We start from the raw sequence: 14,112 nt of genomic DNA on the forward strand, positions 1-14,112 counted from the left end.
CCTGGTTCTTGATCAAAACCTCAATAATGCTTTTATGCTTCCGAACTCCTGTCTTGTAGCAACCGAAAAAAAAGAAAACCAGAACCAAAACCAAAAGGTCAAATCAAAGACAACAACTCCATCCTATCCAGCGCAATGTTGGTATATACGCTCCCCACGGTTGTTTCCTTCCTTCCTCCCTTCCGCTCTTTCTTTTGTTATGCGTGAAGCAATGCAAACTAAAAAAAAAAAAAAAAAAAAAATGCAATCTGTTATGTCGTAGTTTTGGTATTTGGTATATCCAGATGCACCTTTGTCATGGCTCTTTTGGCCTATGGCTTTATTTTGATGAAGATTCTTCTTGCTCTTCTTTCCATCTCCAAGATGGATTCTGTGTGGTGTAGCCAACCAGCCAAGCAAACCAAGATTGATTCCAACATCCCTCTGTACTTCTCTGTCCCGAACTCATTCACTAAATCAATCCCTCCTCTGCTCCTCATCCCCAAGCTCAACCAGCTCCATCTCCCCCTTCGAATTCTCCTTGAACTCCAGCCGCGGTCCGCCCCTGTTCCTAAGCCGATAGCTGCTGTGGGCGGGCTGGCGCGGCTGTTTGTTCTCCTTCTTGATTCTAACCCTTTTAGGGCTGGGACTTCCCTCTTCCTGTTTGATCTTCACTGCGGCTCTCTTCCTTTTAGCCGGGGTCCTGGATGGGGTTTTAGCTGGGCTGTTCTTTGCAGCTGTCGGGCTCTTGCGCTTGGTGGCTGTTGGGCTCTTCGCGGTGTCAGGGCTACTGATGGTGGCTACTGTGATTGTATCCATTATGATACCCTCCTGTTGCGACCTTTGCTGCTGCTTCCGCTGCTGAGAAGGCGATTGTGGCCGCAGCTGTGGCAGCTCCGTCGACGTCGAGGATGCATCTTCGCCCACTGACACTGGTGCTGCGTCCCGTTTCGAAATGAACTTTACTCTCTTGGGACCATTACTGCTTCTTGAGTCCTCAGATGTGGATGCTCTCTTTCTCTTGGTGGAGCTGGAGCTAATGCTGGCCTCCGTTGCTGGGGTGAGAGCAGGACTAGGGGCCGCAATTTCAATTCCTTCTTTGACGACGTCAGGGCCCTTATCGTCATTGTCGCTGTTGTTATCACTGGCACTACTGACACTGCTACTGGACGTGGCGCTTTGGGATTTGTTCCGATAAAACTTCTTCATGGCAGACGCGGAAATGACCAACAGGGACCTGTCGGCAGTCCTTACGGCGCGAACGGGCTTGATAGACGCTTGGGAGCTGGTGGTAGAATTTTGTGGGATGTCGGCCACATGCGGATCGACGGCCCCTTGTGAGATGGGAGATGCTGGGAGAAGAGTGGGCCCCTGAGAAACAATAGCAGATTGTGAAGCAGCCGGCGGAGGAGTGGGCACTTGTGGCGCAATGGGCGACGGGGCAGGCGCCTGAAAAATAACAGGCGGCGGGAAAACAACGGGCATCTTGCTGACAGCCCTCGACGAAGACGAGCCAGCACGAGCACTGGCGGAGGACGGCTTAGCGACGGCAGAGACCTCTTTCTAGGAGGCTTCCTCGGTGGTGCTTGAGGTTGTTGCCGGTGCTAATGCCGACCCGTCTCCGTTGGTGGTGTTGTTCGTGGCCCCGTTGACGCCGTTGGTGGTGGCGGCGCCTTTGGATGAGGTAGGGCGGCTGCTGTTGGCCCCGGGGCCCTTCTTGAGGTTGTTATGGGTCCATCCCCGGATGTGAGTCGGTCCATGCCTAGGGGGCGGCTCAACCGGGGTGTAGTCCTTGATAGCCTCGCGGTAGTCGAACTGAACTGTTCGTAGCTCTTGGCCGTTGGCGGTATAGCCGAGACGGTGAGGAGGCGTTGGGGCAGGCTCGAGTTTTCGGTATTTGTTCGAAGCGGCAGAGGCCCCGGAGGAAGGAGGTGGTCCAGACGGCGCCGAAGAACTTCCGGGACGCGAACGTCCGGGCGGTGGGCTGCCGGCGGTGGGCATCATCGATTGACCAGGCATCGGTGCCAGCGAGTGCGGTGGAGGTGCCGGCTGGAGCATAGGAGGTGCATGACCCGGGCCGGGCGTAGGCGAAGGAGAAGCCGCGGGGATATGTACGGGGCCTTGCATAGGACCTGGCGCCGGCGCAAGAGGAATCGGGCCGTTTTGGTAGGGTTGGGGCGGCATCGGATAATGATGCATCTGCATCTGAGACGGATGCGGTTCGGCGTGGCCGGGTGGAGGTTGAAGGGACATGCCCTGTAGATGATGCACAGCTGCTTGCATAGGTACTGGTGACTCTTGCGCCGAGTAACCATTGTGAAAGGGCCTGTTAGGCGCCGGAGGATAAAACGCACCGCTATTCGATACCACCATGCTAGGATGGGCCGAAGGCGGGAGAACCGGGCTGACCTGTCCATCAGGACCAGGTGTTCCGTGCATGGGTCGCAAAGCTGGAAGTCCTTTAGACGAAGCCGTGGTAGAGAAGGGCGTTCGGCCAGTGGCAGGACCCTGCATGGAGTAGTCCTGATATTGTCCAGGATGTGATTCCGGGGGCGGAGGATACGCAGAAGGATTAAGCGCCGTCCTCAGAAAATCATTGGGCCTCGATCCGTCGTTCGGGTGAGGCTCTTGATGGGCATAGACACCATATCCTTCTGGCCGAGGATATTCTACATGGTGATAGTGCTGCGGTCTTTCGAAATCGTTATTTCGAGGCACACTATTGTGCTGTGATTGTGGTGGCAGGAGTGACGGGTCGATCGGGGTACTCTCCTGATGAGCCTCCGAATAAGTGCGCGATGGGCCGGACTGCATTCCCTGGTGGTGGTAAGGGTGCATTAGGTACCGCTGCTCCTGAGATTCTCTCTCGGCGACATCAGCAAGGTAGGACAAGCTGGTAGTATCAGCAAAGCCCGTGACTTGCGTCTCCTGAGTAGGGAGTGGAGCAGGTGGCTGCTGGGCGAGCGGTTGTGGGGCCGGCGCAGGTGTCGAGTTGTCCATAAGTGCATCTCTGATAGCATCGAATGGCTTGGAGGCCTGCGAGCGGGATGCCGCCGCCGTCCGTTCGGCCTCCTCGTCAGCTGCAGCGGCTTGAAGGGCTCCTTGGACAAAGTCATCAAAGACCGTCGTGTTGACCGGCGAGGGAACGCGCGCGGGCGTGACTGACTGCGAGATTTGGGACTCGATGTCTTGGTCGGGATCGAGACCCCTCAACTCAAGCTCTTGCCTTCTCTTCTGTTCGCGTTCCTCCTTGCTTGGTGCAAGTTCCTTTTCGGGAATGCCTTCCTGTTCGCAAAACTTACGCAAAGCATTCATCAGATCAAACTTCCTTCCTTGAGCATCCAGCCTAGCTGCCTTGATGGTCCTCGACGCATGAACTTGTTGTCCCCTGGGATCGACCAAGACTACAGGCTTCCAGCCAGAAACATGAGGCATGGGGGGCTGATCGACGTTGGTGGACGACGACAGAGGAATGCCCATCTTGGGATGGAGGCCATACTGTTTGACAATCTCCTCGTCCAATTCGCCCTCAACCTGGGTAGAATCCCAGTTTGACACGCGGCGATCAACATAAAAGTAGTTGGAGTTAGGTGTCATGTAAAATCTGCCACGCTTGGCTTTGGTGGCGCCCTTGACGGGATCGTTGGTCGAGTCGCGGAAGCCGATTTCGTCGTCGTCGAATTCGAAAATGGGCGGTACCATGATCCGGTTGTTGTGGAACTCGGCACGCTTGTCTTTGCGCTGGATTAGGCGTACCCCGTACTCATCCGGTTCCTCAGCACCCTTGGGAAGAGGGGGATCCAGCAAACTGGGTTCGAACCTTCCGCCCTTGGACGGAGAGAAGGGAACTGGTGATGGAGCTTTCGAGCCGGGTTCCGGTGTGTTGCTTTTGCTTCCCGGAATAGTATCGGTGCCACCGAGAAGGCTGGACGTGTGGGCCTTGACCATCTTGGGGTTGGGTTCGCCCGCCAACTGGCCATCGGCCTTGCGCTTGGGTGGGAGCTGGGAGTGGACCTGATAGGCTTCGGTCATGAGCTCACTAACCTTCTTGCCCGAGCATGGCAGTTCGTCGCCCTCATCGTCGCGTTCGGCAAATCTGCCCTGTTCATCCATTTGCTTTTGTGAAATGTCCTTGTAGGTGTAATCTGTGCAAGGGGCAGGGGGCAGCTGTGTAACACTGTCAGTTTGTAGATACAAGGACAAAGGGGTAGCAAGATAGCTTACATCCAAGGGAAGTTTGTTATCGTGAAGAAACTCCAACCTCTCGACCTCGGCCAGCATTGAGGTGTACCATTCCTCACATAGTTCGGCCGTGAGTTGCTAAGAGGTGGATGTGGATTAGTGTCAGGCACTTTGGGGAGCGGTTGCAAAGTGAAGAAGGGAGCGATCTGTGCTTACCGTTGTTGACCTGAAAACAGCTTCACGTTGCCCTTCGAAGACGTTCAGGGCCATGGCTTTCTCGTACTCCAGACGACGAGCGCTGGTGGCGATGGTGTCGTCACGGCGCTGGTCAAGGAAGCGCATGACTTCCTGGTACTCGGGCGCTTCCTCGACCATCTGGGGGTTTTCCATGAGAGCCTTTTTCTCACGAGAGCCGATTTCGTCAAGCACGGGCTTGGCCAAGCGGGCGAGTTGGCTGTAAGCCGAACGAAGTTCCATGTTGCGCTCGTAGGCGGCCTGGGCCCTGGTATACTGGTAGGCCCGTTGACGACGGCCACGACCGGTGCCCGGCTTGGGGATGGCAGTTGAGGATTTGGCTACTGTGATCTTGGGGCCAGCCCTTGCAACTCGGCCCTTGCCTCTGGCACGACCACCTCGGCCCCTCCCGCGAGTGCCGCCTCTTGTGGAAGCTGGCTTGGGGATGAGGGCTGATGGGGCGGCAATATCGGCAGGCGGCTGCTGGACATGGTTGGAAGGGGTATCATTGGAGGAGAAAAAGGAAGAAGGGGTCATTGTGTTGGTGATGGGCTCATTCTGCGAGTCTGGGGTAGATTGACTGGTGTCTACCAGCTGCTGAGAGCTGCTGGCGTCGTCCATGATTCCATGGACTGGGGAGGCGGGCCAAGAAGGTAAGAAGAAAGTGAGCTGGTTAGTAGTGGTGTTGATGCTGGTAGTTGTGTGCTGAAAAGCGCGGCAACAAACAATCCGCACGATGGACAGCCACTACAAGAGGGAAGAGAAGAGGCCGATGTATGGTATCTGTGATTGCTGGCTTGTTTGGCGTGTGTATAAGAGGTTGTGGTGTTGTGGTGAGTTCGGGATGCTGGCCTCACTTTTCTGTAAGTAGGTAGGTAGCCCGGTACAGATCCTTTCTCCTTATACGCCCCGCGGGTATGTTGGTTGGTTGCTAGGGGTGCGAGCAGTGCTGCCAAGAAGACTGTGAGGTCGAGATAGACGCCCAGAAGAGGCCTCGACAGCAAAGATGTAGAAAAGAAATACCAGAGGGTAGATTGCTGATGTCGTAAGAAAAGAGAAGGCTGTCCAAGAGGCAGCAAAAGGTGCAGGGTGAGGGAAGAGTCGAGGTTGAGAAGTATGCGGTTCGGTGGTGGTGCTGGTGCCTCTGGTGGACGGGAAAGGGTGAATAATGTTCACTACCTATGTAGAAGTACCCTGGACAATTTTCGGGTCTGCAGGTTCGCAGGACAGCGGCAGTGAAGGGACGGACGGAGTGAACAGACACTGGACGTCCTACCTATTGTGTCAGACCTTGACAATAGAATAGAATAGAATAACTGTCAGTCACCAACACACAGTCGGGTCCGTCGTCAACCTGAGTGAGGATGGGATGAGATGGAAGGACTGGCTCCTTTGGTTGAGGAGTTGTTGCACATTGGATACTACCAGTAGGTAGAGGTAGGTAGGTAGAGGTATCCAATGCTGGATGCTGAATACAGTGGAGGTATGGATCCGTGCCTCACAGACCACACACACTGCACACACACAACCTACACCTCACAAGAACGAGGCCCGGGCAATAATCGTCCTCGCTGGCCGGGCCTCCCATAGGTGTTTTTAGCCATTCAGCAGAGGGCAAATTGACCACTGGCGCTGCAGAGCTTCACTTGCAGGGCTGGCCGGTGCACTAACGGACCTTGGACGCCCTGAGCACAGACCGGCTGCGTCCACGGCCTGGGATCCACCAAGGCCTACCCGGCGTGTGCAGCCAATCACAACCTTCCGTCTCCTGCCCAAAATGGAACTGGTCCCAGCGAGTCCAAGAAAAGTCTCCAACCTGGTCGCCGTCCGGGCCATGTCAAGGTGAAGGCTTTTTTACACTACCTACATACACCACACTATGGTACAGACGATACGACATCATGGAATGGCAAGTAGGTAAAGGTGTCAATGGCACAACACAATAGCAGTGACTACTGGGCATACGGTCAATAAGAACTTTGGTATTCAAATAGACTCGTAGTCCCCCCTTCATTCTCGTGTTGACCAACAATGCACTTCCATTGAGCGCAATGATTAATCACCGCCTCGTGGTTTCAAATCTGTGCAAGTTTTAGTGACCCTGACGAGAAGGACCCACAGCTGGAATCTAACGTTGCCAAGACTCCGTCCATACTCACACGCCCGGTTCGTCGTGCATTTCGGAACCAGCACTTGTCGCGACGGGAGCATGGACCACACTTTCGCGCGTGCTTGAAGAATTGCAAATAAACCGTAGTTGGTGTGTTGGCCTTTTAGTCGAATCACGGTTGGCTCGGTAGACAATGCTATTTCGAACCTGATCGGCCTTTTCCGTGTAATTTTGTCCCTGCCTGGTGCTGCTCAGGGGGGTGACGAGGGGATCTTGATCAAGATCTGATCCCATGTCTTAGGGCATCGTTGATAGCATCGACTATAAAGACGCGCTTTCAGAATCCAGAGAGGATAGCGGATGCCCAGAAACAAGAACCTAAGCTAGATGGTCGAACAGCGAGGACGCGGACATCAAGGAACATACACATTGCCAGCTTGCCGTGATTGCAAGATGATGGTCGGAACCAACAAGTTGATGACCCCCCTCTAAGAAGCGATATGTATCCAGTTGAGGCTCACCGTGTTTACCTCATGTTGCTCATACCTTGAAGTTCACCCTCGATGCAAGGAGATGTCATCGTACCATTTGGACCTGCAGTAGGTACCATGCATACCGTATCTAGCGCACTTTTGGGACTGGTGCACTTCTGCTCATTGCCTGTTGCTTTACTTCCGCTGCAGTAAATGCTGATTTTTTTCCGACTTGTTACGGCATCACCGAAGGCTTCAGAGCTGCATTGTTTTCATACATCAACATCCTCAGTTCCGGCTCGTCAGATTTCCAGCTTGTCAATAGGTGGTATCAAGCGCGCAGCTTCCCGTCCCCAAGGTAGAGAGTGAGGACCGGGCAGCTGACATGGGAGCCTCATATCATGCCAAACCATCTTCAACACACTCAGGCGAAAAGGCGGAACGCTTCAATATAATGGAAAGGGGTTCGAATACGGCTGGCCACTTAGGGCAAGGGCAGGAAGATTGATCTCCCAGGCTTGATAACTGAGATGACCACCACCGCATGCTGTGCATATTGACTTTTCTTCGCCTCCGTGCTCGTCCCAACTAGCTCCCGTCCCTCGTTCCATAGGACCATGGAGGTGAATGTTCTAGACTGCCATGTCAATCATGGATGATTCTCGATATCAAAAACTCTTGGTTACGACTATTCCACCATACAGTAATGTCGCGGCGGCAACGGCACACACAAGGTTCATAAAACAAACACATCACGGGCCGGGCGAGGTACAGCAACCGTTCGTTGTTGTCGCCCCCGTACCTCTCACGTGGGGCCAAGCGCAACCCGCCAGGTCCCGTCCCGGAGCCGCCTGCTAGGGTTCACCTGTGGGCTTTCTCTCAGTGGATAGAAATGGTGGGGCACAGGACTGGACACAGCGGGGCCCATGCACGGCACTCCATGATCTGGTTCCTGCCGGATGGAACCGAACACAAGGAAAAGCGGAAACAACCTACCTACCATAGGTAGGTAGGTGGTAGAGGTACGTAGAGGTAGAGGTAATTTTCAGCACTCACAGCGCGCCCTGACACAGGCTCTCTTCAGTGGCACTCCCCCGTCCACCTCAGCCAGGCAATTTCATCCATGCCAATCTCCGTCCATCCGGACCCTGAATTTTTCAATCCCGCCGCGACCCCCCCCCCCCCCCCCCCCCCAAAATCCCCCCCCCGGCCCTCCGTGCCCTTCGAACGCCCGAACCCCCGGAACCCGCTTTTTTTCTTCTTCTTGCAACTGGGGTTACTCCAGAGTGCAGAGCAGAGACGGACTGGTCACCGCATCCACGCACTTGGCATACATACCTAGTATCTTAGAAGGGTACTGTATAGAACAAGGCTGCTCTGCCCCAACAGACAACATGGGAAAGAAGGGTGGTGGTCGTCTTCTTCAGGCCGCAAAGGCTGCGAAACAAGGTGGTGGTGGTGGTGGTGGTGGTGCCGGCGGTCCACCGACAAAGAAGCAGAAAAAGAGCCACGGCTCGTCCGCTCACGGCCACGGCCACGGCCCCGCGCAACACCAAAAACAGAAGCAACAATCCACAAAGCCCTCCCGCTCCGCCTCCGCATCCTCCGCAGCCCCGCCCCCGCTCCCCTCTTCTTCCTCCTCGACGTCCAGCTCCACGAACAAGAAGCAACACAAGCAAAAGCAGCATTCCGATCCAACAATACCCTTCAGCCCCGACGAAAACATCCTCCTCGTCGGCGATGGCGACCTTAGCTTCGCCGCCTCCCTGGTCGAGCACCACCACTGCACCCACCTGACCGCCTCCGTCTACGAAAAGGACCTCGACGAGCTATCCGCGAAATACCCCCACGTGCGCGCCAACGTCGACAAGATTCTCGCCGTGCCCGGCTGCAAGGTTCTCTACAACGTCGACGCCCGGCGCATGGCGCCCTTCGCCCACAAGGCCAAGACCAAAGACAACAAGCAGGCGGGCCGGGTCGAGCAGGTCGGCACCATGGACCGCATCATCTTCAACTTCCCGCACGTCGGCGGCAAGTCCACCGACGTCAACCGCCAGGTGCGCTACAACCAGGAGCTGCTGGTCGACTTCTTCAAGCGCTCCTTGCTCTCGCTGGCCCCTGGCGGTTCGGTGATCGTCACCCTGTTCGAGGGCGAGCCCTACACGCTGTGGAACATTAGGGATCTGGCAAGGCACTCGGACCTGGCTGTCGAGAAGAGCTTCAAGTTCCAGGCGCGGGCGTATCCGGGCTATCACCATGCTAGGACGCTCGGGGTCGTCAGGAACAAGAAGGGCGAGGCGGCCGAGGGTGCTTGGAAGGGCGAGGAGAGGCCGGCGAGGAGTTATGTCTTTGTCAGGAAGGATGATGTGCCGAAGCCGCCCGCTCCGGGAATGGGGAAGAAGAGGAAGGCGGAGGAGTCGGATGATGATGATGATGATGATGAAGAAGAGGGGGGTGATAATGATTGGGGCAGCGGAGAGGATGATTTTGAGGAAGAGTTGGATGATGACGCCGAAGGCGAGCAGGACGATGCTGGAGATGCTGTTGACGATAATGAGTGACCGGATCACCAGTTCACCCGCGGAGTGAGGCGCGTGCACCGTACACAGCCCTGGAGTTTATGACGGAATGGATGTGGTCGAAACCCATACGCTGTTATAACCAGGAAGGATGTCGAGCCCCTGACCGGGAACGGGTCACGTTCAAGTTCAGACGTCATCGGGATAGTCGCTCTATAGCGCAGCTCGGTACTACCGTCATTCCAAGTATAGGATATGGTTTACGAGCTCTGTGGTTCAGGGAGCGATTTGGCAGGGGCCTTCAGACGCTTATGAGAAACCGTCCTCCTGCCAGTCCGCGAGATACTCCGCCTGCTCGACGTAGACTGGCGATTATCGAATGATACGCGGAAAGTATAACGGTGGGTGAAGCATGGTTTAGATCAACCCTGCTCAGGCAATTCTCCTGAATACCAACTCGTCAACAGCTTTTTGTGATACGGGACAATAACTTTGTACCCAACGATCACTCCTGGTGGGACTCTCTAATAAACGTGGGCCTATTTTATCCTTGGAAGGAGTCAGGATCGTGCTGCTTGACACACGTAGACATCAACGGTTGCTGTTTTTGGCGGCAGTGTGATGCCCGATTGCTAATCTACTGGTCCCGTCATCTATACTGTTGCCGATTATAAGGCATCTGACTCACCCTGAGATTGCTTCATTGCCATCCCTTGGAGGTAGTAAAAGGAAGTTGTTCACAATGAGACCTGATTGCTTCGTTCCAGACACCGTCATAAGTTCAAGCTTTGTCATTGATGTTGGGCAGCGATAATGACGTGAGTCTTTCAAGGAAAAGATGCTGTGGCATGGCATTGGAGAGCTTCGTAATTATCGTCAAGTCACATTTTCATCCATACAGTGGACATCGTGAGCATCGGCTGAGCTACATTCGAATTCAATTGATGCTAAGAGATGGCATCGTTGTTTCCCCAGGACTAACATCGCCAGTGGAGCAGCATCGGTTCACTCTCCAACCCTCATATGGTCTACGACCAACCCATCTGAGAGCTGGATTCGTCCAGACGAGCCTGAAATCTACCACCACTTCTTCCAAGGTATCAGATAATGTCTGCGATTGAGTCTGGCGAGTCTTCTTGTCACTCAAAGCGAACATCACCCGTTCAATGTGTTTTGAGCTACCTAGCTATCTACTCACTAGTACTCACCCCATTCCGAAGAACACATTTATATCCAGCCATCGCCTTCATCACCATGGCCAGGAACAAGCTGCTGGTGTGTAGACAATGCTCTATTATCTCTTCCTGTTTGGGAGATTTCCGCATTTGGCGACTGACGTCGAAAGAGTCATCACAGCTGATCGATATTGTAAACCTATTTCTCACCACTGCTGCATCAGAGATTTTTCGCTCAGAATTCCCGTTTCATCATCCGAGACATATAGCTACACTATTCGTCGAGGAACTGGGCTGGGATGATACTCTCACTCACACAAGACTTCCACAGGCAGTATCCTAGGAAATGTTCATCCCATCCGCACACTCCCGGACCGGCGATTCTTACTCAAGACGCTAGCGATATGTGTTTTACTTTTCAGATAAATTCTCTTTCCTTCTTTTCGTGCGTCTGCTCTCTGTCTCATCTCTTCCCTTGTTACTTTTGCAAAGAAGATGGGTGTTGGCCGTACCACAGACCTACCTTAATGTTAATCCTACCATACAGGTGTGAACATTATGGGATGTCAAGAACCACTCTCCTTGAACACAAAGAAAAGGAGGATGAAGTCGGACCAAGTTCAATTGTCCACTGACACTTGGAGAGTTTAATACAAATTCCAGTTTGAAGGCCCCAGATAAGCTAGTGACCACCAAAAAAGAGAAGGAGCACTGAAATGGGATAATGAACATGGTTTTATGTACATGTTCTTTTATTTCTTCCTCTTTGTTTTCCCCACGTATTCACTGTTCTTTTGATATTAGAAGTAGGTTTCATCGGTGGCCAACAAGATTTTAATCCTAGTGTACGAAAGTTGAACATGTGCTGTTCAAAGAAACATGGAATTCTTCAACTGCAAAGATAAATTCCAGGGAGAAGGGCCAATGCTTCGAATTATCTAGATGAACGTATGGACTGCCACAAAAGAAATCAAACCGCAATACGGTCCGCTGGCTCAATGGCAGAGCGTCTGACTACGAATCAGGAGGTTCCAGGTTCGACCCCTGGGTGGATCGTGCATTTATCTCGTTCGAGATATCTGATCATTTTGCTTTTACTTTTTTTTTTTAGCTTTTGGTTCCTACGAAAATCGAGCCAGAACAATAGTAATCCAGGACTGAGTGGATTGACATAGATCTGGGTTATGTGCCCCATCATCGATCACTATCCGCCAGCACATTATTGGATAATTTGACGAACGAGACTTTCTGACAGGTGTAGCATGGTATAGCAGCACCTTTTATCTCTCAACATGGTAGCTGTTTCGCTCTGACTCGGAGTCTTTGAACATCAATATGACGATGGACCAGCTAGATTTGATACAAGAACAATTCGACTGAAGAACATTGAGCTTTTGATGAATAACCTTCAGTTAGAAGGGGACGTTCTGGAAATGATCATGCGAGCACACTGCATTTATATTTGATCGAGAACCCTAGTTCAAAATTAGAACAACGTTAAAGCATCATGAACTTCTGTGTTTAGAGAGCGCACCGAAAGGAGGACCCAACGTAAAATCGATGTAAAATCGATGTAAAATCTCTTCTTAATCTCGTCACCACTTCCCACCACCATCGCATTTGCCCATCATTGCCTCCCAAAAGTCTTGGTCAACCATTTCGACCACAACCTATCAACTTCACCATCAACCTCCGTTCGCATAGCGGGACGGGACGGGTCTGCATCCCGTTACCAGAATTGATGACCACTGATCACTGCACTCTGACGAAAGATGTCCCACGAGAAGGAAAACCAAGCAAAGACGAAAAAAAAAATCATCAAACAAGTCCCTTCCTTTCTCTTCCCAAAAAGCCACATACTGTATACCTACCTACTCTTTCATGGCTCCGACATACGCCCCCATCCATCACTTGATGCCCTGTGGAGCATTTTGACAGCCAAGCCACCAAAAGACCTGTCACCTACGGTTTGGGATCAGAACACGATTGATGATGTCGACTGTCGTCCAAGTTTTTCTTTTTTTTTTTTTTTTTCTTTTTCGGTTTTTTTTTTTTTCTTTTTCGTTTTTTTTTTTTTTTTTTTCCTCTACGCTTGCTAGCCAGGCAGTGTCCGTCGACATGATATCTTGGCCAGTGACAAATGCCGTGATCTTGGAGAAAAGAAAAGGGAATAGTTTGCAAGAACGAGCAGGTAGGTGGGTGGGCGGGTTCGGAACAGCTTACGGGCCGCGAAAAAAGAAAAGAGAAGAAGAAGGAACAGAGAATAGGGAAAAAAAACCCTGTACGTACATCAACGGTGTTATGGACAGAAAGCTACCTACCCAAAAAAAACGCCTCAGTTCATGCTTCCTTGCACACTGCATGAAGCAATCAATCTCCCTTTATGTAGTTTCCTGACAATTTTGGTTAGTAAGGGGTGTATTGTTTGACACCACCACCACCGCCACCCACCGTTCCGGCCCCCCTTGTTCGAGCACGCTTTGGGGAAGCAAACATTGTCGAAATTTGACGCCATATGTATAACGCTTGGGATTGATGACAGTCACTGGAAGCCCAGGAACTGGCACATTGTTGGCAAACTGACTGGTAGAATACCACCCAACCAACCCATGAGAATAGATAATCACTTTCCTTTTACTTCTTTACTTCCAAACCCATCATACCTATCTTCACAAGCGGTCACAAACGCTATTCGCAAATTGTTCCCTCTCCTGTATCTGTGCGGGTTATCGTTCACACACGTTCAATGACTTGCAAATTCCACTAAGTAGTACTTCTAACCTACCTCTACGGTGCCCTGTCCTTTCCTGCCTTTCGGAGATACTAGACTGCCCATTATCTATCCGAAGCATTCCGCTTCCCCGGCCGGCGGCCGACCGACCGACCGACCGGCTTCCCGAGACGACATCATGACTGACTGACACCGTGACACCAGAAAAAGCGAACCCTCGTAGGTAGGTAACGTAACTTCCATTTCGGACACAAACTGTGTCGTGTTCCCAAAACACAAGCACAAGCACAAGCTAGTACACTAGGTAGGTTCTACTTCAAACCGGCGTCGTCCAAACCGCCGCGGCATGTATGTATCACCACCGTTGGGCTCTCTCGTGTAGTGTAGTGTAGTGTAGCTGCCAGACAGTCACTGCCTCTTCATGAACCTCGGTCTACTTGATCTTTTTTTTTTTCACCAGGAGGCCCTCAACTTTCGTCCTCTCTTTGTCTGAACCACCATTTACCTCTAGTCTACGACTTAGGTCACCACCCATCTGATCTCAACTGACTACTACTTGTATATATACATAATCTACCTACCCCCACCGCACCACCCATTTAAGTATACATGCTTGTGTATTTCGTGTGTACATAGAGTCACATAGACTCGCACACACAGTACGATATTGTACTACACGTCCACAAACAAACCCACCACAGTAGTTCAC

At 52.4% G+C, this 14,112-nt stretch overlaps 2 protein-coding genes and 1 non-coding gene across 3 annotated transcripts; 2 read left to right on the top strand and 1 right to left on the bottom strand.

The window, feature by feature from the left end:
- Positions 1 to 185: 185 nt before the first annotated feature.
- NCU09007 (hypothetical protein) lies at positions 186 to 5,347 on the bottom strand. The gene is made up of 4 exons (XM_953942.2): positions 4,378 to 5,347; positions 4,204 to 4,299; positions 1,595 to 4,146; positions 186 to 1,504 (listed from the first exon to the last, which is right to left on the bottom strand). The coding sequence occupies exons 1-4, from the start codon at positions 5,014 to 5,016 to the stop codon at positions 457 to 459; spliced, it is 4,335 nt and encodes a 1,444-aa protein (XP_959035.1). The 5' UTR covers positions 5,017 to 5,347; the 3' UTR covers positions 186 to 456.
- Positions 5,348 to 8,210: 2,863 nt separating this feature from the next.
- On the top strand, positions 8,211 to 10,265 carry NCU09008 (hypothetical protein). Its single transcript, XM_952913.2, has one exon. It carries the CDS (start codon positions 8,373 to 8,375, stop codon positions 9,537 to 9,539), a length of 1,167 nt encoding a protein of 388 aa, XP_958006.1. The 5' UTR covers positions 8,211 to 8,372; the 3' UTR covers positions 9,540 to 10,265.
- A 1,391-nt stretch (positions 10,266 to 11,656) lies between these two features.
- NCU15241 lies at positions 11,657 to 11,728 on the top strand. The gene has a single exon. It is a non-coding gene; the product is annotated as a tRNA-Arg (tRNA).
- The last annotated feature ends 2,384 nt before the right edge of the window (positions 11,729 to 14,112 follow it).

Source organism: Neurospora crassa, linkage group III, assembly GCF_000182925.2.
Source record: "Neurospora crassa OR74A linkage group III, whole genome shotgun sequence".
Lineage (NCBI taxonomy): Eukaryota > Fungi > Ascomycota > Sordariomycetes > Sordariales > Sordariaceae > Neurospora > Neurospora crassa.